Here is a 27142-nt window from a genome sequence, read left to right on the forward strand (position 1 = left end):
GAACACCCCTCAGAATATTCTAGTGCTTACAAGGGGAGAAGGGAGAATAAACCTCTATATAACTCCTACTATTGCCAGGCACTTTGCTAATCACTTTATACAAATTCATCTTATTTGATCTTCACAAGTAGAAGTAGACATTACTATTATTATTTCCATTTTACAGTGGAGGAAACTGGGGCAAACATTGGTTAAGTGACCCAGCTGGTAAGTGCCTGAGGCAGAATTTGAATGCAGAACTTCCTGACTCTAGGTCTAGTGTTCTATCTACTGTGCTTATAGCTGGGGTGGCCATTTTCACTGGAGTTGCACACAGGAGCCTAGTCTTATGAGACCACTGTGAGGATATGGACTTTCCTCGAGAGAGAAGGACAAGGTATTACACCTCAGATAAATCCTTGACATTCTGATTAGCTCACTTTCTTCTTAGAGATGCATATAGACATCTAGCGTTATGGTACCATTGTGATGACTTGGACTCTCCTGGAAAGAAAGCTAAACTGATGTTGCAAGAGAGGCAGCTCTAGATGTTGGCTGCCAGAATAATTCACTGTAAGAGAGAGCAAAGTCCAAACTTTTTGCTCCCTGATAATGAATTCCTTCGATGCTCCTCAAGTTCCAGAAGTCACATGTGATAGCTTTTCCCCTCTCAAGGGACTGGATCTGCCTGGAAAGGAGGGTCCATAGAACCCTTAAATTTAGGACTGTTAGAGAGGAAAACCTGAGGATGGTACTATCTAGCAACACATAAGTAGAACAATTATCAACAATTAGATAGAACCATTATTAAATGCTTATTCTACAATAGGCAGTATATGTCCAGGGTTCTTGAAGACTTAAGTTACAGGGATATTATCATTTTGCATGGGAAGTAGAGAAGACATTTCTATACATTGAGTTCTTCATATTGATGAACTCATAGATCTGAGTTAAAAAATGAAGAAACAAACCCAACATCTCAAACCAAACTGTCAAAGCAAAACAAAACACATATATTTACCTGCATGCACACATACTAAGTCAATGAGCTTCCCACCTCACTCTACATGCTAATCTGGGCCTTGTGTGCTTTTCACTCATTTTATTTTTGTATGTGGGTATTTAGCCCCACCTATTTCAAATTACTGTAGATTTCATTGAGAAGTCTATTCAGAGTTCAGGGTGTTATACAACGAGCAAAATGCCATTTGTAAATAGAAGTATTCAGAGAACAGAGCTCTATAACTAGGAAATCTCCACAACACTAGTAAGTTTTAGATGAGTGTATACAAACTGTGTCTTCTGCCTTACTTGATATCCATAATCAACAAAGTCATTCCTATCAGTACACCTGTTATAGACTCATATTCTATTCTCACATGTGCAGGAGAAACCTCATTTGAGGAGAATCTTTAAGAAAAAAAAATATTATTCTAAAGGGTCCATTTATTTTTTAATATCCACAAATAATAGACATAGTGACATCTAAGAGCGTCTAAGCCACTAGATCAATTTTATCACTAGAAAGGAGATGACTACTAAAAAAAAATGACAAAATCCTGCCTGTTCTCTTTTTCTGTTTTTAATTAATTTAATTCAAAATATTCATAGACCATTTTCATAAAAATTCTCTATAGGTGGCTTATGTAGTAGTGGCTGATGTCTTCTTTGCTATCCTTTATTTTTTTTAGGATCATACCTTGTGTGATATTTTCCATTCTTTTGGAATCTTCTCCAATTTTTATATATTTAAAATAATGACAATTGATATTTATATGGAACTTAAAGGGTTACAAAGTGATTTGCCTATATTAACTTGTTTTACCTTCCCAACAATAATGTAAGGTAACTGCTACAGCTATTAGCATCCCTATATAACAAAGAAGGAAACTAAGACTGAGAAAGGTCAAATGATTTGCCCACAGCTACATAGCTAGTAAGTGTCTGGGGTGGGATTCAAATCCATGCCTTCCAGACTTGAAGTCACTAGCCATGTTGCCAAGGATGTTTTGAAAACAGTTTACCTGGAAAGATACTAAAAGGAATGCCTTCAGTGTTTCTTAAATCAAAGATTTCTTCTTGGTGTATCAGAAATACAAAATGTTAGACTTGAAAAGCACTTTAGAGATAATGTTGCTATGAGGAAATTGAGAAACAGAGATGGAGCTTGAATTGCCCAAAGTCACACAGTTAGTAAATAGCCAGGACTCAAGATAACATATTTTGACTCCAAACTCAGGTTGTTGATGTTGTTTGATTTGGCTACCCCATAAATCTGTCCATTCTTTCTGACTTCATCTTCTAAAGCATCGCTATCATTTGCTCAAATAAATTACTGAGATGGTGTACTTTAAATAACATTGTCCCACTACCGTTGTTATGACAAAGAAAGTGTCAATATTGAAAGACTTGTTCCATTGTGCATCTCTTGTCCTCCTGTTTTCATCCCCAAATGATTGTTAGAATAATCTGGTTTGGCTGAGTTTCATATCAAACTCTCTGCAGGCTTAGTTTCTCAACCACTCTCCCTCTCCCTTTTAGGTAATTTTGCTTGTATTGGCACCATCTATTATGTTTTTTAACATAATGTGTATTCTAAACCAATATTGTCTTATTTATGTCTCTGAATGCAGAGACTAAGTATATGTTTGCTGAAATCCTTTCTGGGTCCTTTCAGGACACTTATTGGGGTGACTATTTCTCATTAGTTAATCTCTTCCAGGAAATGAGTTCATTTATAGTAAGAATATCAGTGGAGATGTGGTTCAATTACTCTTATGTATTAAGAATCAAAAGTTAAATAAATATTTGGATACTAAGCATTATCTGATTCTGAATGCACTCTTTTCCCTTCCCTATCACTTTACTACTATCATTATGGAAGCAGAAGAGGATTTTAAAGAATTGAGGGACTTTTTTTTAATGGTCCATTTCATGAGTAACCTTGGCTAAAAAATATATGATCTGGAGGCTAACTTATTGGTGCTCAATCTCTACATAGCTAACTTTTGCAGAAGAAAAAAATTGTCATCCATATCATCAGATCATAAATGAAACCTATTTAGCTTGAGAGAACCCACCAGAACTTTTTTCCACTGCTATAAGAACTTAGAATTTTTTCCCCACAATGATGAAGAATTAATGCAAAACTTCTGATATAAATTGTTTATTTAACTTAGCTTGAGAACTTTTCTAGCCAAAAGGGGTTAGAAATTCTTTGGTGTGCTTACTCTTTTAGAATAATGGAACTGAAAACTGGAAAACAACAGTAAATGAGTAATTGTTCATATCAATATTGGTGAGATTCCTTATCTTATTAGTTAAGATTCCATGACTCCCAGCTAATGCTAGTCCCATGACTGGAGGCCTATCTGAAGCAGCAAATCACCTTTAGGCAAAAACAGGAGGCAGCATTTGCCAGACAAGTCAAACTACTTCCTTTCAGATCCTAGGAGAGAGTCCAGGACTTTGAGCCCACGATTTTCAGCAATAGCAGTGCGCTCTTATTGTACCAACCTCCTTTGCTACCATATACACAAACAAAGACACACAGACACAAACATACACCAGCAGCAGCAGCAGCTGCCACTCTGCTTCTAGTTTGGCTCTTACAGTCATCATCAAGGGAAGCAAACAATGTAAAGAAGGGGACCACCATTTCCACTACCTCCATCCCCAGCTTGGGCCAGCTGCCACAATGGGCAGGCAAACCTCCAAACTTTGGGAAGAGCAGTATATATATCCTTAAACCATAGGCCTTGCTTCTAGCTCATCTAATGCTTCAATATCAGAAACCACTATGGTTTTATTAATGGAAACGACATTTAAGAAGCTGTATTATCATCTGGTCTTTGTATTTGACTTGCAACTGAAATTTTCTCTATGTTTTGTTTTCCCATTAGAAGGTGAGCTTCCTGAGAGCAGGAACTGCCTTGGTTTTCTCTTTGTATTCCTAGCACTTAGCCAGGGCTTTGAACACTGTAAACATGTAGCCTAATTTTTCATTCACCTCCCTCCCTCCCTCCCTTCCTTCCTTCCTTCCTTCCTTCCTTCCTTCCTTCCTTCCTTCCTTCCTTCCTTCCTTCCTTCCTTCCTTCCTTCCCTTCCCTTCCCTCCCCTCCCCTCCCTTCCCCTCCCCCCCATTAGCCCCTCTTACCTGTTTTTACTGTCTGCCAGCCAAGGGAGAAAGGACTTCGAGCTTGTAGATTGTAGGAAGAAATGGGACTGTGGTTGTCTGCAGCAGGACTCCAGGACAAAGTGGCTGTGTTCTCTGTGATCTCTTCAACGATCACAATGCCAGGGGGACCAGGAGGACCTAGAGGCAAACAGCAAGAAGTACAGTTCTAGGGAAATACAGCTTTAGGGAAATCATTCTGTGACCTTTAATTGAGTCATGACAAAGAGAAGCATTTCCAATAAGGGTCTGATCACAGGATATAATCATCTTAATGAAATACATATTTAATAACCAAAATTGACAGTACAAGTCATGGGATACAGTTGGTGTTCATGATTTCTGGGGTAAATTAATTATAGATTTGATTTGGTCTCACACTGTATACTTTGAGGCAAGTACCAATTAACATCACATTTCACAGTGAAAGAAAAAGAATGAGAAGCAAAGCTCAGGAAATAAATGCCAATATTGACTAAAGCTGTTGAGGGAGCTCACAGTTTACAGAATCAGCAGTTAAAGGTGATTGAGGCAAAGCACTTAGGAATAAAAACAATTCTGGGTTTCATTAAGACATTGTCAACACATGGCACATGAAGTGTTATGGCTAGAGGACTGAACTTGGGCTAATGCCTATGAATGGGGATTTGCTATTAGTCAATTTGTTATTAGGATCCAATTACGTGTTAGTGTAAGAATAGCCATGGCCCTTACTGGAAATTTATTTTGGGAAAATATCAAAGGGTTCGTGTCTCTTTTGTGAAAGCTAAGAATGGAATTCTTATATGACTTTCTACAGTTTTAATCTTGGAACTAGTTCTACTGATATAAACTAACAACTCATCTGCAACTTATCATCTTAGAGTTGCCAAGGGATTAAATGACTTGCCTAGGGTCACATGGCAAGAATTGAATTAAGCTTCCTGGATCCAAGGTCACCTCTTCAGTGGTAACACTGACAGCTTATTGGCAATTACATGTACTTGTGATCATCAAGCACCTTTAGCGTACTAATCATAGCAATGATTATAATAGAAACCTTCTTGAAACAAAGGAATGAAGATGATAACCAAAGCACAAATATGACTCTAATGAGTGAATTTACAACCCTCTGGAATGTAGTTCTTAGCTGAGAGGTCTACCCAATACTGATTATGTCCGCAAACTTTTTGAGATAGAGTATCTTCTGGCTATGACATGATGCATGGTAGGTTTTCCTTAAAAGTAATGATTTGGTGGTTCCAGAGAACATATGATGAAGCAAATCTTTGGCAGAAGGTGACTATGGGTGCAGAGTGTTTCATATACTGTCAGGGTTGTTTCATGAGTTGCCTTTGCAGCTCACAACTATTTGTTTCAAAGAAGAGTTCAGCATGTGTGTATGTGTGTGTGTGTGTGTCTGTTATATTGGGAAATTGCTAACACAAAAAATCAAAAGCTACCAATAATACTAAAATAAAATGATATTTTGAAACATAAGTATTTGTTCTAAAATTAATTTACTTCTAACATGAGGAAAGTGTAAAATGATGTTTATGTATCTGAGGTACCTGGTTGCACTTAAGCTTGCAGCATGCATTCAGGTTGGATTTTAGGAGGTCAGGTCTCACTGAGGACAATACAGTCATTTCCTTTCATGAATATAACTTTTTGCCTCTATCTTTATCACTGATTTTCTTTTATGATACAATAGTATTACATTTACTTCAAGAAGCTGTAACTATTCCCTCTAATATAGATACCTCCTCCTTCTCCCCCCTTAGTAAATGATATTTACAAGTTTCTATGGCCCCCAAAAATTCATCACTTGGGAAAGAAGGAAAAAAAGAAGGAAGGAAACAAGAATTTGTGGAGCACCTACTATGTGCCAGATACCGCAATAAGTGTTTTACAAATATTTCTCATTTGATTCTCACAAAGACCCTGCAAGGTAGGGGCTGTCATTATCCCCCTTCTACAGTTGAGAAAGCAGAGTCACTCAGAGGTTAAGACTGGGACCACATAGATAGTAAATGTTTGAAGTTGTATTTAAACTCAAGTCTTCTTGATTGTAGCCCCATCCCTCCCAGTCTACCTTTCTCTCTTCTTTCCTTTCTCCTTTTTTTTTCTCAAGGCTTTCCCAGTAATAGTTTGTGAGAAAAAAAATTCTGGATAATATCAAGGTTTATCAAATGTTGCACCATTACTCAAAAAATAGAAAAAAAGACCCAGCATGTTAGCTAGACCTTTTGTGGAGAATCCCTAGGAAAACATGGACATAAATTGCAAAAAATAATAAAGGTTGGGATCTGTATCAATGGAAAGCTGATCCAAATCAGGGAGATGATGTATCTAGTGAAGTATTAGAACTAAATAGCTACCTTTTAAATCACGTAAAATCCTAAAAAATTTTGTGATCAAATTCTGATTCTTCTACTTACTGAGTGACCTAAATGACCCTTATACTTCAGTCAAATGGGGAAAACATTTTGGAAATGTAGGAAAAGCCTACATTGCAGACTATTATGAAGATAAAATGAGGTAAAGTATGAAAGACATTCTCTAAATATATTATAATTGTCTTGGTAGTCTTTCCTAAAGTAGAGCCTCACACACTTTGAACTCAGCAGGAGCAAGATTTATGGGTGGTAGTAAATCCCTCCAGTAATGTTATTCTGACTCTACAGCAATGCAATCCAATCCCACAAATATTGGTTAAGCATCAAAGCCCTGTCCCAGGTCTTAAAGATAACAAAGACAAAAATGAAACAGTCCTTTTCCTGAAGAAGCTTATCATCTCTGAGAGGGCTATGATATATTTACAGTTGAACATGCTGGAAGGAAAAGAGTAAAAAAGAGGCTAAGAAAAATAAACATAAATGCTCTAGTAATATCTGAAGATGGAGAAAGCTCTAATAGCTAGGACACGGGATCAGGGCATTTTTTAAAGCCCTACACTGGATCTACAGAATTTCAATTAAGTTTTTCCCTCTGTGTTAAAGATCAAATTATGTCAATGATATCCTGATATAATTGTTTAGTGATCCAACCCTACCATAGTTAAAAACCAAGAGGACCCAGTAGGATGTCATCTGATCAATGAATGTCTGATAACTTAGTCATTTGTGTAGATGTGATATAGACAGTATGAAATTTTAAACTAAATTTTGATTTTAAAGAAATAAAATATATAATGATTTATGTACTCATTCTCTGGCTCTGAAGTATTTCATGCCAACATTCCTGAAATATTTGTCACTGAAATGACCACAAACAATACCAATTTACCTGCTGCTTGGAATGTGGATTACTGTAATTGCTTCTTGCTTATTCTATCAAAATATCCTAAGTTTTATTTATGTTTATTCAAATGTACAATAGGTCTTGTAGCACCATACTTTTTGGGGGAAATATTCCATTTTAAAATGATTCCTTCAAAGCCTGGATAAACCTATCAGGAATGTTGTTGAAGTTTTTGTAAGCAGGATGAAATGTGGAATTTTGGACTAGATTATCTTTAAAATTCCTTCCAAATATAAGATTATATTCAATCAATGTGGTTCAATCATACTGATGAATATGTTAATTTATTTTGAAAAATCGGTTGAAGCAGTCAGTCAATAAGTACTTATTAAATTTTTATCTGCTACATACTATGCTAAGTGCTGGAAATACAAAGAAAGACGTAAACAGTTCTTTCCTTCAAGGAGCTTACATTCTAATGGGGAAGACAACATATAAATAAGTAGGTATATACAAGATATATACAAAGGATATCAAAGCTACCTTAGTGGGGCAGTCTTAGTAATTTGACATTGTGTAAGTAGCTCTGAAATTTTGTAATCATAAATTCAGGGCAGAAGATCCCATTGGAAAATTTACACAATATCGTAAACAATAAAAAAATCCTATAGTATACTGTGGTCCAGTGGCTCTGGAGGCAGATGGCCTGAGTTTAAGTCTTGCCTCTGATGCTTACCACCTAGGTGACTGCTGGTAAGTCACTTAACTTTCCTTAATGTCAGTTTGCACATCTGAAAAATGATGGGATTGAAACATATGACCTCTGAAGTATCTTCTAGCTCTAAATCTGTGCTCCTGTGAATTCATTCTTGAAGGTTATGAATACTATAAATTTAAAAGAATTGCTATGATATAAAGATTCCCCACCCCCACCCCCCTCCCTCCACCTTTCTAGTTGTCTGTCCTCTGTGCCTGGAACCCTCTCCCTCATCATCTTTGTTTCCTAGCTACCTTGACTTTCTTCAAGTCTCAGCTAGTCTTACTTTCTATAAGAAACTTTTCTCAGTTCTCCTTAAACTTAGTGCCTTCACTTTGTTATTATATCCACTTTCTCCTTGGCTGGTTGTTGTCCTTCATTCTTGAAGAAGACAAAAATGATATCACTATGTTGGAGTTAAGGTACAGTGGGTCCAATAGGGGTTGATCAGAACTATGTAAGCTCAGAAGGCTCTATTTATGTCCTCTACATGTATCTGATGTGTCTATAGTTGTTTGCATGCTATCTCTTTCATTGGACCATGGGTTCCTTTAAAAAAACAGGGACTTTTTTGATCTTTCTTTGCATCTCCAGTGCTTAGTATGGTGCTTGGCATCTAGTTGGTATGAATAAAAGCTGACTATCTGAAATATGACTAGAACTTTAGAGCATCACTAGATAACTCTCCTTTTAGTTCATGCAACTGGACTACCTTCTAAAAGCCTGCTTTTGGTATTTCAATAATATATAAACCCTATTAGGTAGAGTACAAAGTGAACTCACCTTTTATTTAATTGTTTTGAATTATAGTATTATTAAGAACACTGAAGCTTCTGCATGATAAATGGGTATTTCCATTTAACAAATATGTATTTAGTAAATTATTTTCAAAGTACTGTGCTAAACACCAAGGAAAAATATCAAGATGATGACAAGGCATTTATAGAGTATTTTATATGAATTCTCTCTCTAACTCTTCAAAACAATTCTGTGAAGTAGGTGGTACAGTATTATTATTTCCATTTTACAGATGAGAAAAGGAAGACTCATATAAATCACTCAGTAAATGGAAGACCTGGAAATGGGTCTTCTGACTCCCAATTAATTTTCCTCTATACCAGGCAGTTAGGTGATGAAGTAGATAGAGTGCTGATTATAGAGTCAACAACATCTATGTTCATAGCTGGCCTTAGACATTTATTAGTTGTGTAAGTCTGGATAAGTCATTTAACCTTTGCCCGCCTCAGTTACTTCATCTTAAAATAAGGATACTAAGAGCACCTACCATTGGGGTTGTGATGATTAAATGAGATAATAATTGTGAAGTACTTTGCAAACATTACAATGCTATACAAATACTAGTATTGTATTACAACTGTCCACATGACCATATCTCTGTTCATAGGAAATTTATGTTGTAGTAGCAGAAAACATCAAGAATATATTATAGAGTATATATTCATATTTGGGTTATATATTTAAGGTCTTTTTTAATAGAGAAAATATTCCCCTTCAGAAATATATTATATATTGGATGTTCATAAACTTAAAATGCTCAGAATTCTAACTATATGAAGTTTATATAAAATTTACTACAAACTATATACTCTTATTTTTAGGTTTCCACAAAGATGTCTATATTAGTGATGTTTAATTCTTTTTCAAATAGTTAAAAGTTGGCGAAAAGGTTTTATTAGTTAACACAAAGCACCTTTAAAAGTGAATTAATAAGGGATGAATGCCTTCATGATGAAAAATATATGACAACTAGCCAGGACCTGAAAGCTGTGCAGATGTCACTCACTTAGTGAAAATTTCATTAAATTTTATGCTCAGCTGTAATCATTCATAGTGTCATCTGGACAGTTAAGCTGGGAAGCTTTTCTCCCTGGGGCTGTTATTGTTTAGGACCCCCCAAAATCAAATTTTTATTTGAGAATATACAATTCAGGGTAAAAGTGCAGAGTATGCTCAAATTTTCCTTAGTCAGCTTTGTCCAGAAAATGACCACTCATAAATACCCTGTAATATACTTAATCTTGGTGGAGATGGCATCTTTTTGTGGACCATCTACTCCTCTAGCAGTTATTAGATTAATCTGTATTGAATAAAAGCCTGAGTACATTACTTGTTACACTAACTCATCTCATGGATATAATGTTGAGCTTGAGAATAGTTTTCTTCTCTTGAAAGAGAATACCCTGATCTTTGTAAACTGGTCAAATTAAAAATATGTATGCACACATACAAGTACCTTATTACCTCAAGAATTCTCATAGTTATTCTGATGTTAGGATACTGAGCTAAGAAATCATAATCTGACTGAGTAATTTTGAATTGAGTTATACAACTTTGAACCCACAAAGGGTCATCTCATCCAATTTCTTTATTTTATAAAAGAATTAGTAGTAATGAGATCATAGGGGGCCATCCTACTCTAACTTCCTTTCATTTACAGGTGAGAAAACTAAGGTCCTGAGAAGGAAGTGTATGGTCAAGGACTTGGAGTAAGTAGCAGAGCAATGAGTAGCAAACCTTGGAACCAAAGTTTTTTTACTTCAAATTCACTACTCTGTCAATGACTAGTGTGTTAGCACTCAAATATTATTTCAGTTATATGTTTAAGTATAGGCAAGTATATAAGTGGAACTAATTTTTTTCACATCTGACTAAAGACTTCTACTATACATCCTTTCATGAACTTCAAACACAACTAACTGGCTAATCATGCAAATACTTGCCAATATTGCATTAAAATTCATTTAATTGCTCTTTAATTTGATAAATCAAATGTTTATCAAATGAACTTTCAACCATTTACATAGTTCTTATTGCTATTGGGTTGTGGGTCTCTCTTTTTTTTACATAATAATTCTTGATCATTTGTCATAGATCTATTCCAAAGGGTCAGGAAGAAGGGCTAAATATGAAACAAGGTGGTGGGGAAGTAGAAGGAGTTTGGGACTTGACAAACTGGTGTCAGTCTGAGACCTGCTGGTGTTTTCCTGACGTGGAGTAGGATGATGAGTTTGTTAAATGATAAATAATGGGATAATGAACACAGAAGACATATAATACTAAAGAGTTTATGTGTAATAGCATGTAAAAGCTTGTGGTGACAACTCAGTCTCCAAAAGCTGCTGAGTAGGGCTTTGATTGGACTTTCAGGAAAGAGGAAACCTACTGATAGCTTTCTTTGATTTCCTATTGCATTTTGGGACCTCTTTTTGATTTTTAAGTTTCTGTACAACCTAGTTCCACCCTATCTTTTCAGGGTCATTGGATTCCCTCTTTCTCACTCCATTCTGTGACAGACAAATTTTTTTCTCTGTGTCTCCCACATGACACTCCATCTTCTATCTCTGAGCTTTTACATGAGCAGAGAAATCCCATACCTGGAATGAACTTCCTCCTTACCTCTGCTTCATAGACTACCTCCAAAAGATGAAGTTCAGGCAATATTTTTTGCATGAAACCCCCAAATTGCTAGCGCTCACACTGCAAACCTATCTTGTACTGAACTATCTAACATGCTTTATATTTATATGTATATATTTTCTATGTATTTGCTGTCTTATCTATACAAAGTGAGCTTATTGCAAGTAGGGGTTATTTCATTCTTTCTACTTGCATCCCAGGACTTAGCACAGTGCCTATAGCATAGTTGATGTTTAATAGAAATTTGTTCATTGGTTGTGGTTATCATCTTGCTATTCCCAAGTGTGGTGTAACTCATTTATCTTCCTATTTCTTTCTTTTTCTCCTAGATCTATCTAAATGTTATCATCTTATGTGGGAATCCTAAATTGGGAGTCTGAGAAGAAGGAAGGAGTGAGATGGTTGATTTTTGGTGTAATATATGTCCAAGTATTCCAACAAACTTGAGACTGATTCTCCTGGCCAAGCAATCTTTATGGCTTCATTATAATGAACCAGCTATCTGCATTCTCTCTGATCCCAGGACATGCTACTTTCATGCTTTTTTGTTTTTTTGTTTCAGCATTATTATGTTTATTTTGAATTTAATTACTTGGTTTGGTCACTCTTTGGCTTTTATTCCCCCCCCCCCCATAGTTGTTTTATGTGCAAAATTAAACTTTTACATGATTTAAAAACAATTCATATGCAAATATTTGATTTAAATACATTTAAAGATGGCAAGTAAGTCAAAGTATTTTGATGTAATTATATTTTAAAGCCAATTGACTACAAAACACATAAAGAAGTATGCAACATGAAAGGAAAACAATTCCTGTAGATGTTTTCTGAAGGGATATTAGGAGTAGGCATGCATAGAACAAATGCCCAGATGGATATAGCCATCAACAACTGAATCATGTAAGTATAGACAGACAATCCTTAAAATAAAGTTTTAGCCTGAATTATCTGGTTTGTCTATGTTCAATGATCCAGTTTAGCAGATAGGGGTCATCTTCATTTTAACATTATGCAATTTGTTGAAGCTGCAAACAAAATGGCACAATATGTGGGAATAAGAGCTATTCAGTCCTCTATTGACAAAACAATAGATATTGTGTAATTCCTAAAGGAGAAGCAAGTAGGTTTGGGTTTATCATATACAGTTGCCATAACACTGCTTCTATTTCTCCTTCCATTTATCTTCAACCCAAATGCTCCATACTCTATACTCCACCCTTAGGTTTGCTAGGTTTCCTTTATGAAAATCCTTTATTATCTTTCATTTATTCTGTGATCTTGTCAATATGGGAGTTCCCTAGAAAACTATAGATCATAAGCAATCCCTATATACTTATCCTGTGTACCTCTTGGTCATGCCTTCCATACATCTTCTGAAGGGAGAGTACTCTAGCTGTTTGGCACTAGCTGACTATATTAAGATATTTGGTTCATGGAGGTTAGGAGTAAATCCTAATTGAGGACGATGTTGTGGATCAAAAACACCATATTCCTACCAACTATTCCATTGTGTCTTTATTTTTCATTCTTTTTCATATTTTAAATGTCTGGACCAACATATTTTAAAAGCATGTATATGTGTATTGGGAGAAATCATGAAAAAATGTTGAGGAACTCATGTGAATGAGACATTCAAAAAACTTTCCATCTGCATCTAAATGGTTGTAATCAGTTGGTGATGTCTTTCTGGGCTCCACCCCTCCTCTCCCCCTTCTGCTTTACTGTTGTCGGTCCTCTAATTACATCCACACTTCTTCAATTCAGGTTGAATGTCAGTTGTTTTCAGAGCATTATATTATATTGGCTACTTATTCTTAATATTTTTCCCATTACCATTTTGTTTTCTATCTACATTTCCCTCTTTGTTTAATTCAGAGAATGTGTTTCTTTTTCATTTTCAATAGCATTTGAAGGAGAAGGGATAGTAGGGATCATGAAAGAGAGGGACAGATGCCCTGATGAAACCCTTGTGCTTCTTCTCCTTTGAAATTTAGGGATTACCATAGTTACCAGAACAAATGTAAATTGTGACAATTTGGTGAGTAAATCACTGTTATAATATTCCACAGCAATAGTTCTTCAAATATGGTTTCTGAATCAGTTGAATTTTCTCAGAGATTGCTAGGTAGTCCTTGGCTGGTCTCATGTAATGCTGATGGAAGCAGAGCTAAACTTGAATTAGGTAGACCTGAGTTCAATTCCTTTTTCAGACACTTAACTAGCTGTGTGACCCTGGGCAAATCACAACTTTTGTTTGCCTCAGTTTTCTCATCTGTAAAATGGGAATAGCAATAGCCTCTACTTCCCAGGGTTATTGTGAGGATCAAATCTTTTTGATATTTTTAAAAATATTTACCTTAAAGCACTGTATAAATTCCAGCTGTTTTATTACAATATGGTTATGTCTGTACTTGTAGTTGTCATTAATAATATTAATACTGTCATTTTCTTCTAGTTATTTCATTTAACAAGAACTTTAATTTCATTAATTTTCAATAAAGCTTAATCTGTTACAGAAGTAATAATAGATAAAAAAAGTTTTGAGGACTGCCATATTTTAAAAGTGTTCTATTAGTAGACAGTTATGAACCTTTAAGGCTGTGGGTACTCAAGATTCTCAAAGAACTGATGACACTGTCTAGCTCATGGTCCCCCAATTTTTGTCATCTGAAACATACAAATATATAGCATAAAGGCATGTTTCTGGCTTTTATACCTAGAATAATTGCCTCAACTCTCTGTTTCATTTTGTTTTTCTGAGTCCAATCAGTAAGTGCTTAGACCAGGGAGACAAGCTAAACATCCATTGCAAAGATTCTAACTTTTCATTTTAAGAAGTATGGAAACTATTTACCCTGCTACAACAAACTTTGGACTAAGTAAAAATTAATCAATGATTCCAGCCAATGAAATAATTCTAAGTATTTAATAATTTTACATGATTTAAATATGTCCATAACATCTATGTTCTAACAGAAAAGTGATGCTGTCCATCCGCTGAGAGAAACTGTATCTGAAAGGAAAAAAAAAGAGACATTTATTGTTCAAAGCAGAAAAAAAAAAAACTTATTAAAACAATTCAAATAATTTATTTTAAAACATGAACAACCCAGATGCTGATGAAGAAAATTTTATAAGATTAATGTTTTAAGTTAGTATTATATAAGTTAGTATATAAGTATATAAGTATTATATAAGTTAGTATATAAGTTAGTATTTAAGTTAGTATTATATAAAAACTGAGGATGGATGAATAAAAGGAATCTTTGAAGAAAGTACTGTATGGGGAGCTACAACGTGCCAGGCATGATGGTTCTGGAAAGCCTTCTATAAATCTCTTAAACTCTTTATTGTGTGACTCATTAAAATTCTGCCATGGAAATTAGTATAGAAAGGATAATATATGGCTATATAGACTGTTAAACCTTTGTCAGCATGTTCTTCTTAGGAGTTATTTATAGATATGCTTATTACTTATTCCTCATAACTGTACTATGAAGTAAACTAGCTCAGACGAAATAATGTATCTATAGTGGCTTGTATAGCTTCAAGCGATATATAAATGTCACCCTATTATTATTATTAGTAGTAGTAGTACTAGCTGTATTAGTAATATTAGTAGTAGTATTGTTGTCATCACACAATTAGTATCCCCAGTGAGACAAAGATAGATACCAATGTTGCACGAGGTACTAGGTCTTGAGACAAATTCTTGTGCAGGTATTTCTTACTGTCCTAATGCAGTAATATACTATCTTTTGAGAGGGCACATGTTTGGATTTTCTTTTTCACAATCAGCCTAGATTAGTGGCTAACATCAGATTTTTGCGCAATGGTTGGTTTGGGTCAAGTGTACAATTTTTGGACATGGAACAAAGACTAGCTAACTGGCTTTTATGCACATAAACTACAACTTTTGCTTCATTAATTCCATGTTTTAACTAGATGAGTTATTCAGTAGTTGTCTAGGGGCTAAAAAGAGCGCATTTATTGCCTTCTAAGAGTTTGACTTACCAGGAATAGGCTGCTTAGAGATGAGAAAATAGAATTCATAGAAATGGAATTTTCTTAGTGGTTTCCTTCTGACTAGTGGCCCATTTTCCATATATTTTTTCTATGCCACTGTGGGATGAGTTATATCAATGTACCATTAAGCTTGTTGGTGCAGCCTGACAGATTATTGCTCTTATAGACTGATGGTAAACTTGGAAGAATATTGAAGGTACTCTAACTCACTTAGAGAAATGGAGACAATATACTACAGTAAGGACATTTAAATATGGTGGTCTGAGAAGCTTGATCATTTGTAACAGATGTACTTGATGATGGATGGATTATAGGGAAAGAGTCCGTAATACCACCTACCTGGTATAGTCATGTGTGATCAATGCTGCATATTAGTTTGGCTCAACATTCTGGGACCCAACTTTGTGAGAAAAATAAGGTTTGATTTACAGATGGGGTTCAGATGATGAAATGTCTTGGGAAATTGTGATTTTGTATTTTAAGTCAAGTTTACTAATAACAGTCCTATTACTTGAGTTGGCTTGAAAGAAATAATTATATGACCCAATAACCTCCAGAACAAAGCATAATTCAGAGATCTACTTTGTGTCATGATTTGCTGAAATTAAAAAGAAAAGGTCTATTTACCACGTTGATCTGAGCCTGCTGATGATTTGGTACATTTGATAATGTTCTCAGGGTGAGAGAGGAGGGAAAGGGTTTAGTGAAATGGGAAGAAGAGAGAGAAGAATGAAGAGGAGGGGGAAGAAAGGGAGAATGAAAAGAAGCACAAAGTGGAGGAGGAGGAGGAGAGAAGAAAACCTTCAGATTTTTTTTCTTCCTGTTTCTGAATTTGAAGTCAGATGACTTGGGTTTGAATCCTGACTCGTGTTACCTTGTCCAAGTCAACCACCTGAGCTCCCAGTTTCTTGATTATAAAATGAAGGGCTTTAACTAGATTATCTATAAAGTTTATTTCAAATATGTGGGTCTATGAACTTATGCGCTAAAAAGGAACAAAGGTATAAACCACACAATCCTTATTATGCAGGTGAAGGATTATGGGTAGAGAATATTACATAGACTCTTGTTCAGTTGTTTATGTCTGATTCTTGGTGACTCCATTTTTTGAAGTTTTCTAAGCAAACATACTGAAGTGATTTGCCATTTCCTTCTCCAGTTCATTTTACAGATGAGGAAACCGAGGCCAAGAGTATTAAGTGAATTTCCCAGTGTCACACAGCTAGTAGGTATCTGAAGCCAAATTTGAAAGCATGAAGAGGAGATTTCCTGATTCCAGGTTTTTAAGCTTTGTTACAATAGAGAGAGCTCAGGGAGTAGGGAAGAGGGCTATATTTGGAAATGAACATAATCTGACAATAAAAGGATTCACTCTTTTTTTAGACTAGACATTCTATTTCATTGTTAAAGATAGTTCTGTGGACACCTTCTTTCTAATTTATGGTTTTAGAGTGTTTCCCGGAGCACTAAGACATTAAGTGACTTGCTCAGGGTCATACAGCCAGTATATATCAGGGATTGGAATTGAATCCAGGTCCCTTCATTTTTTTCTTTTCCTTTTAAATTTGTAGTGATGTTTAACAACAAAATACTTCAACAAAAATTTAAAAAGAAAAAAGCTAAGGTATAATTTCATAGCTGTCATTGTTTTAAAACGAATCAGTGAAATAGCTTTAGGTTTAATCTTACTCATAAAATAATAGATTTAAGTATTCCAAATACTTAACTAGAATCTCAGAGGTGCTCCTGATACTTTTGTGGTATTCATATTCTTTGAAATGACCTAAAATGAGGCCTGTTTCTGTTTTTTAATAGTATTACAGCTTGCTAATCTGGTATTATAGAAAAGTACCATAGAATAATATCTTTATCAATTTTCATGAGAATGAAGTTTTTCATAAGTAATATGATTCCGATCACTAATATTTCTATATTTAAAATGTAACTGAAGCACAGGGTGTCCCCCAAAGTCTTGCTGCAGTTTTAAACTATTTAAAACTACTTAAGTTATTTAAAGCTTCAGGGACTTTGGGGTACCTCTGGTATAAACAGTACTACCTAATGCCTTCTCTCAGGCCTTGTATACACAAGGACATGCTCCAGAAAAGATTGACTCAGGAACAACTGGGCTCTATTATCTGCTTTTACAACATCATAAGGCCAAAAGTGTTACTTAAATTTACCAACTTTTTCTCTAAACATAGAAATTTTCCCATACACTCTGAGAAAAGGCTTTAAATCTTGCTTAGAGTATGTCTGGAGGAGGAAAGAGGGTAGAGAACAGAACCCTGTCACAAGAGGGAACCCCAGTTCATAGGAATGATGCCAAGAAAAGCAAATTTGCTACAAGAAAATAGTTTCTATAGTTGAATGCCCATAGGACTTCAGATGACTCTTGTTAATCACATCTGAAGTTAGAGGGCCTGAATTCTAATTCTGGCTCTACCACTTACCCTCCCCATGACCTTAGGCAAGTCAAATAACTTGCTTGACTTTCAGTTTCCTCCTCTGTTAAATGAATGCATTTGATCTCTAAAAACCCTTTCAACTCTAAATCTATGATCATTAGAGACTATTCACTATAGGGGCTGGAGAAGAAATAATATTGTGTCCATTTATGGCCCTTATATGTTAAACAATAACAGGCATTTGCTAATTTAGAGTCAAAATTGTTCTATCTTAATGGAACACTGAAAGGTAGACATTGCCATAAAATTAACGAAATTGTAGAATAAACTCATTTTTTGTGATTGGACTGTTTCTGCCACAGGATCATAGACTTAGAACTGGAAGGGATCTTCCAGTCTCCTCACTGGTTAGGAACCTGGGGCCCAGAGAAGCTGAGATGAACCCAGATTCACAGAGGTGTAGCATAAAGTGGCAAAACAGGAATTTAAATCCAGGTCCTCTAACTTCATGTCTGGTGTTCTAGATCACCTGTTGCTTGCCTGTTAATTTTCTTCTCTGGTCTTGTTATGAAAACAGTCATATTCATGGTTTACATATATCTTAGTATTTTTGGGGCTCTGGAATCTTCTGGAAATCTGGCAAACTCCAGATGGGCCATGAATATGGTCGTTTGATGTCTATTGAAGGTTAGTAATGGCTTGAAGAAAAAGACTTATGGAGAAGTCACAATTTAGGGGAAAATATTGGCCTACTAATGAATATGATATAGTTACTTATGTCTTCATGATGAGGTAAAGTACTCCTTGTGAAATCAGAGTAGGAGATGCTATGCTAATTATCAGAAAAACAATTAATAAATTGCTATCAGGAAATATTTTATATATCTTGTCACATCACAGAATAGGATACTTGCTTGTTCCTGTGAAAACTTGCTTCTCCCCTTCTTTTCCCCAGTAGTACAGTCATATAGATCATTTTCTTCTTGTCCTTGAAGAAAGGTAATTCTGTCCTACCTGGTTTATGGAAGTTTGTTGTCCTTTCTATGGTTTATTACCCTGCAAATGTCCTTACTATACTTCATCCTGTCTACATCTACTTTTTTCCCCTCTCAACTTGTCCACACTACTTTCTGTTTTAATGCCTATACTTTCTAAAATTAGACAAAAGATTTCATTCTAGTCTTTAGGTACCCCTCCAGACTTCCCTAGATTATATTAAAAAAATGCTATCCTATGGTCCTCTAGTATCTTCAGCTACAGTCTTTCCTTAATAGGGGCAGCTAGGTGACAAATTAAATAGAGCACTGCAACTGAGTCAGAAAACTGAATTTCAAATCCAGCCCCAGACACTAGCTTTTTGGCCCTGGGCAAATCATTTAACCTCTGTGTCTTCATTTGCAAAATGAGGATAATAATAGCAGCCATTTCAAGGGCTGTCACAAAGATCAAAGGAGATAATTGTTATCAATCTTTTAGTACAGTGCTTGGCACATAGTAGGCTCTTAATAAATGCTTCTTTCCTTCCCTTCCCCTTAAATACAAAAAATACAGAATTTCAACTCAGGTTTCCAAGAATTACAAATGTGAACACAAATCTATTTAACTGAATTCTGCCCTGTTTCTATAAAACAACACCAATCACACATTTGAGAAAAGACAAGGAAAAATTATTTAAATCAGAGTCAACTTTACTAAGTTTTGCTCATCTATTCGTATTCTTGGCAGTAAGCAGACTTCATCTGGTGTTCAAGAGTTCTCTCTGACTCTTTCACCTCAATCGCTCTAACTCGTTAGAGAGCTAATTGGCTTTGTAATTTCAAATTAAAGAGTATGTAGTGAAATGGAGACATTACCTTTGCCAGGTGTTGCCAGAAGAACAAAAGCCAATCTGCAGTTTTAAAACAATAAAAAAAGGACCAATAATTTCTTCTGAGCAAGGTGAGGTTTTTTTTCTCTATTGAATCTGCTTAGGAATTGCTTCAGTGAAGAATGATAAAGAAATGAAAGTATGGGGTATCTTACACTGTAAGGAAAAAGGATAATTGTTTTAGAACGACAGTGGGCGAAACCTTGGGTGAAATAAAATTAAGTTTTAAAGCGGAGTCAAAACTTACCATTCTGTCATTGTTTTGTCTGAAAATGGGCCATGCCATTAGACCGCAAGCCTTCTGGTAATAACTTGGGTATTTACACACTGCACTGATGAAATCTCCATACTACCATGTTACTATATGAGTACACAAATGATTCTAATGTATATAAACATATATGTGTATATATGTATGTATGTATGTATGTATGTGAATGTATAAACTCCTATTGACTTTGGTGAAAAACGAGGAACTTGATTATACTAAGAAAAGATAGTTAATACAGTCATAAGCTACAAATGAAATCTGGAAAGACAACTAAGGGAAAAAAAATTCAATAGTTCCCTCCTGGAGTGACATTGGACATTGAATATACTTAGAAAAAGTATCATAAGGTCATGGATTCAGATATGGAGCGAACTTGTTTCAGAAATCTAGTCCAATGCCCTTATATTATAAATGAGAAAATTAAGGCCAAGAGAGCTTAAATGACTAGCTTATAGTCACACCCAGTGTGAGCATCAGAGGTAGAGTTTGAATTCAGGTTCTCTCCCTGTAATGTTAGTCCTGAAACTCAATCATTGATAAGTTCATTCTAGTTATGTGATGTGAAAAGTGGATATTTAAAGCAATTGTTCAAATAAAAAAAAAAAAACCCACCCTAGAATCTATTTTCTCCTAATTAGTGGCACAAGATTCATCATGAAAATATAAAAAAGGCAATTATTTTTTTAACTGGGTAACTATGAGAATACAGATAGAATAGTTATCTGTATAGAAAAAGTCATTCAAAACTTTTGCTAAGAAAATTTTGTGAGCAATGGAGGTTGTACCTATGTAATCCTAAGCTGACAAAGTGAAAAGTGAAAAAAAAATTCTTTCATTCAATCAGCTGTGCTCTACAGCATGTTAATCAATACTTCCTTACACCAACCCCCTTACCTAATTACTAATTCTGGGTTTGCATGCAAACAGACACAATGACATATGCACACATATTCAAACACACACATGCAGATTGGTTGAATTGTTTTGACTATATTTTTAGATCTGCTCAAACAACCAATAAATTAAATTAAACAAATTTAAAATTAGCAAGCTCAAACCAGACAAATCAGTTCCTTGCTATTAGGTAGGTAAAAAGTTAAGCACTTATGTGATGTTTTCTCTACTTTTTAATCAGTTTTTTGGGATCATGAACTCACAGCCCAGACACAGAACTCATTCAATCTCAACTGAGACGTGGTTCTTTAGCTATTCTAATATAGCCTTGTTTCTACTTTCCCCCAAGAATGTTTACACAAAAGGAAAAATTTAGCTCCAGAAAAAACCAGTATTTCTTTATGGCAAGTAAAATCCTATTTGATATTAGTTAAGTTTTATCAGGACAATGGATATTTTATTTAGTCTGTATGACTTATAAGGTTATATCTGGATGATAGAAATGTAATTAGCAAAAAGAAATTGAAAAAGCCAAAGTTTAAAATTATCTGAAGAATTCAAAGGAAGTTATCCTGCATTCAGTCAATTTAGCTTGTGAAGGGTGATATGTTTGCAATATATCTATAGCCTTGTCTGAAGCCAGGGCTTAACATAGCATTGATTGATTGATGCCAAGAACTTGATCTCAGCCAAAAAACTGAGAAGCAATTACCAAACTCAAACTGAGAATCTTCATGTTATCTCATTGTCTAAATCTGGAGAGACTGGACCTATGATTTCAGTAGTATAGGCAACTTATAAGGAAAGATGAGGAAACTTTATTTATGAGCCTTCTCTGAAATGTATTGAGTTATGTAGGGCACTGATTGGTTAAAATGGCTTGCCCAAGGTCATAAAGACAGTATATGTCAGAGGTGAGACTTGAACCTGGGGCTTCTTGGCTTCAAGGCCATCTTTCAATCTATTATGTTTTTCTTCAGAAGTAAAACTTTATTCCACTTAATTTTTTTAAGGCCTTTTGTATTTTTACTTCAAATGAACAGAAAAATTTGCTCTTCTTTAGATTTCATCTTAAATTAATTATTTGTGAATTAGATTCTAATGAATATTTATTTCCTAATTAATAATTAATTAATATTCAGGGGCAGTTCAGTGCCACGGAAAGAGTCCTGGGATCAGAGGCAGGAGAGACTTGAATTGGACTCTTGCCTTTGACATTTCACCAGATGTCCCTCCATCATTCTGAGATTCAGTTCTTTTGTCTACATAATGGTGACAAAACCAGGTATACTATATGACTCACAGGGCTGCTATGAAAAGTTTTGAAAACTTTAAGGTGAATTATGAGTGTTATTTGTAAATTAATACTATTTGTAAATTATTATCATTCATTACAAATAAGAAAACTACTTGAGAATGAACTGTAATTTTCATTGCACCTCAACTTAACTGAGATTTCCTTCCCTACCCCTAACACCCGAACATTGTAGTATATTGACAAACTCAGCTTTCCTTCCTATGGTTCTTAAGTTTATATTTTTAACAATGGAACCTACTGACAGATCAAAATCCCAAACTATCATCACTCTGAAGGTATGTACAGCTCCCTACTATCAAATTTGCCCTCTTCAAAATTGGGGAAACTGAACTTACTGCACGATGTTGAATGTGAGAAAAGGAAAACAATAAAAAAGTTATATTAAATACTTTATGAACTTTTGTGTTTTGAAGTTTTGAAAACTAGTCAGAGTTAAACCTTTGGATCAATTCCATTATTATCATGACCTCTATGTCTCACTAGTGCAGTGCTGTAAATAGGAAACCAAATAATAGCTCATGCCAGGATGAAAGACAGACTGTTGTGTGAGATATTTGAAGCTGAAACAAATCAGTGATGACTTCCTCCTCACCACAATTATTCGGAAAGTATTCTCAAATATTCCCTGAAGCAGATTCTTCCCCTTTGGGCCCAAGAGTAGTAATGCTTTATACTTTCAGATTCAGAAGAAAGAAAATCTTTCAATTCTCTCCTCCTGTGGTCACGGTTATAACAAGATCCTCTGTGCAAAGTTGTCGAGGGGGAAACATCACATGACATCACAGCCAAGAGGGATCTCAATCTTTGTTTCCCAAGTATCTCACATAGATTTTCCTTACAGTATGTAATTTAATAAAATGTTTGTGGAACAGTCTTTTTTCAGTCCTCATTCTTTTTGACATTTCTACAGCATTTAATATTGTTGACCACTCTTTTCTCCCAGACATTTTCTCCTCTCCGAGTTTTCATGATACTCCTCTTTCTTGTCTGCCTTCTCATTCTCAGTCTCCTCTGCTGGATCAGCATCCATGGCTCACCCTCTGGCAGGTGCATCACAAGTTGCTCTCCTGAACCCACTTGTATTCTCCTTTTTAGTGATTTCATGATCTTCCATGGGTTCAAGGGTCATTTCTTTGTAGATGAGTCCTGGATTCATACACCCATTCCTAGACTCTCTCCTGAGTTCAAAGTTCATACCACCAACCTCTTATTGGACAGAAGAAAAGTAAGCAAAGAAAGGAAAGTAGATGCAATTTCAAGGGAGTTATTTTTAAAAGGGAGAAAAAGGCTGGGAAATTTTGAGGGGAGAAATATACTGATTTGAAAAACAGTATTTGAATTGTACAATGCAAAGAAGAAGCTGAGGGTGGCTTAAAGGTTTATTTTGAAATGACCTCCATTTGCTTAGTGAATTCTTATGCATTCCAGGATGGAACAGCCCCAGGAATGGGACTGTAACCCAGCTTTGGGGCAAAGAGAGTACATATCTCGAAAGAACTAAGAAGGTGATTTTTTTTTTTCTGAGAGCAAGTCGCCACCAACATCCAGAGGTTACTCCACAAGTTGTGGTCCTTTTGGAAACTACTCCAAAGTAGAGTAGCAATAGTAATGCAGCTTATGAAAATATAAAGCTTTGGGAGATTCCTCTGGATGTGACTTGGGTAGCTGCCCCTTCTGCCATAAGCTCCCTTTAACTATGTTTAAATTTAACTCCTTTTCAGCCTGAAAGCCATGCAGATCCTTTCCTCAGCAGTATTTATGTCCTGAGTATAAAATCATCTTTCTGTATGATCATTGAATCATATTATTTATGTTATTATAAAAGTAAATAATTGATATTTCTCTTAAGTTCTTTTAATGGTGACATTGCTTTAAATTGTCCAAGAGCCTTAGTTCTTTTGAATGGAATATCCGCATCAATGATGTTCAATCTCTCCTCTCTCTCTCTCTCTCTCTCTCTCTCTCTCTCTCTCTCTCTCTCTCTCTCTCTCTCTCTCTCTCTCTCTCTCTCTCTCTCTATATCTCCTTCCCCTCCACTAACAGAGCACTATAGTTTTATTGATTCAAAAAATAATTCCTTATGGTATCATCTATCCATACCTTTTGTAGTCATGTCATACTAGAACAAGTCTCTAAAATTGTGGACAGTTGTTCAGGTGTGTCTCCATTTCATTTTATAGCATACCAGAATAATTTCCTCTAGCATATTCATTACTTCTATTATGCTTTTCCAAATTATGCATAATGCCATGGTAATACTGCTCCACTGAATATTAAATGCTTAAAACAAGTGATTTTTACGCTTCAGATGATTATTTATGGGGAAATTCCATTTTTAGAAGATGATAATGGTAGATTAGAGGCCAATAACACTACTGACATTCACAGACAACATATAGCCCTAGCTACGGTGGAAATAAGTATTGCTGATAATTCTTAAAGTATCAGATCATATGCAGAAATTGTCTACAGGTAATACTAGTTTTAGAGGCTTGTGAAATTGAACTTTGGCTTTGATGAGATGAGGAGAAATAGAATTTTTTAGATGGAAATGTACAGATTTCTTAAACCTCCACTTATAGTGTATGAGAAGGATGAGGACATTCTCTTCTCCATCCTGGTTTAGTTCCAGTGCTAAAATATTTTACTCACTTCCTGAAATCCTTAATCTTTAAATCCAATACAGTGATCACTTCCTACAGAATAGAAAAATAGATAATGGAATTCCCTTTTGTTCTCCCCATTATTATATGACATACTTCCAAATAAACTTTTGCTTGACTCTGCTACTGAAATTGTGACTAGCATCAAAAATGGTTTAACCTAAAAACATCCCTCTGATACTCTAGCCTGGGACTGGATGAAGGCATGACATCATGGTAGCAAATGGAGGTACAGAGAAAGTAAGAGAGAGGAATATAAGAGAACTATATTAAAATTCCATATAAAAACCAACAACCCTCAACCATCTAATTTCCTCTAATCACTAGGAATTAACTTAAAAATCGTGTGTGCACATCTGCATGGGATGGTGGGGGGTGAGAGGAGACCAGAACAACTGTCAATTCAGTGCTTAAATCTGGTTCGGTCCAATTGGACAACACAGCAGTATTTACTGAGCCATTTGTGTTAATTTTAGAGAAATAATACAAATAGATAATAGGAAATTGGCTACTTGATCAAACTAGCAAAGTGAAAGGTCCTGAGTTGAATATTACATGAATATTCAGACAATAGCAACCTGTTTGGAATTGCTATCAAGTATAATTCTGGAATTTATGTATTCCATCATCTCCTAGGCATAAAGCCAAAGGCTAGATGAGCAGAACATGAAGCAGCCAAACCTGAGTTATGTTCCAAGCCTTGTTTAGTTCAATTTTACTTACAAAGCAGAATGTGAGCATGCTATTTCCATTCACCCCTTGCAATATCCAAAAGGAATAGCAAGGGAGTCCAAATGGCATTGTTCCTTTGGAAACAATCCAGTCTAAGGAGCATCATTCTAAATGACTACCAAGTACTAAAGAATAAATAGAGATAATCTAAAGTAGACCAGGTAAGCTGAAGAAATGACAATTTTTCTATAAATTTGACTGCTGTGGAAGAGAAGGAAGTTTATAAGACTCATTAATGTAGCACAAAGGTGGACTTTTAGGTAGCTAGGTTTCTATGAAGGGGATGAACACTGACTTAGCTGAATATTTATAACAGGCCAGTAATAAAGATATGTACACTCCATATAAGCTCAAGTGAAACACAACTAGCCTTTCTGAGGGTAAAAAAAGTGCATGAATCTCCCCATATGAGGAAATAACATTTCTTCTCTTAGAAACATCTTTTGTTTTTTGTTTTTTGTTTTTTTTTTACCAATAATGGACATAAAACAGAAGTCAATAAACACTCAAATAGAAATGACTAAATACAAGTACTGGAAAACTCATATATTTTGTATTTTCTCTTTAGTATTTCCACAATTTTGAGATTTTAAATATGAATTTATAAAATACTGTGCAAGATAGATAAATAGCAAGATGTTACTCTAGAACATAAGGTTTCGCTACCATTGGATAAAATGAAAAAACTATAAAGCCAGAGAATGAGCAAGGGTCATGGCATGCAATACACAATGATATTCAAGAAATCTCATATGGAAGATTAAAATAAAGGTGTGTGCGTGTGCGCGTGTGTGCACATGTGTGTGAGCTCACACGTGTGTGTGTATACGTGTGTGGATTTGGATCTATGGTTTCAATAAAACACTGAACATTTAACCATTATTGATTCACACATAATCTTTGTGTTTACATCTTCAGATATTTTAGGCCGCTGTTAGTTAACAGGCCTAAATGTCCTCATGTTATTCTTGAAGTTCTCTTTTTTTCTGTCACAAAAATAGGATCTAAGAGTTACTGAAACAATATGTGTACTTTCCATAAGAGTATTAAAATTTGACTTACAAAATCCAAATGCCTTATTGACTCAAAAGTTTAATTTTAAAAATTCTGTTTTGCATTGTTAACGAAAACAGTTCCATTCACCCAACTGCACTAAATAAAGACGTTTATAATTTCTTGTTACTAAAAATACCTTGGTTTTTCTCACTGAGTTTGTTGATTGTGTCATTAATTATGAATCAATTTACCATTTAGGTTCTTTCAGAGACAAAGGTTAAACAAAAAAAAATGACGTATTATAAAACTAGAAGTATAAGGCACAGTACTGATGTGCTCAAAGTACATGCATTTAAATTCCTTTGTATGGTAATTTATAGTGATCATGCCTTCAGAC

At 35.1% G+C, this 27142-nt stretch overlaps 1 protein-coding gene and 1 long non-coding RNA gene across 4 annotated transcripts in view; both read right to left on the reverse strand.

Moving 5' to 3' along the window:
• Positions 1-27142, reverse strand: part of CNTN5 (contactin 5) — a 1560624-nt gene that overhangs the window by 83297 nt on the left and 1450185 nt on the right. For all 3 annotated transcript variants that reach the window (XM_072611297.1, XM_072611298.1, XM_072611299.1), the window contains exon 17: positions 4136-4294. In XM_072611297.1, the coding sequence (XP_072467398.1) occupies positions 4136-4294 (159 nt within the window). The remainder of the gene's footprint in view (positions 1-4135; positions 4295-27142) is intronic.
• LOC140505381 (uncharacterized) lies at positions 13944-20692 on the reverse strand. Its single transcript, XR_011967477.1, has 2 exons — positions 19858-20692; positions 13944-14583 (listed from the first exon to the last, which is right to left on the reverse strand). It is a non-coding gene; the product is annotated as an uncharacterized lncRNA (long non-coding RNA).

The sequence above is a fragment of the Notamacropus eugenii genome, chromosome 5 (genome assembly GCF_028372415.1).
Source record: "Notamacropus eugenii isolate mMacEug1 chromosome 5, mMacEug1.pri_v2, whole genome shotgun sequence".
Lineage (NCBI taxonomy): Eukaryota > Metazoa > Chordata > Mammalia > Diprotodontia > Macropodidae > Notamacropus > Notamacropus eugenii.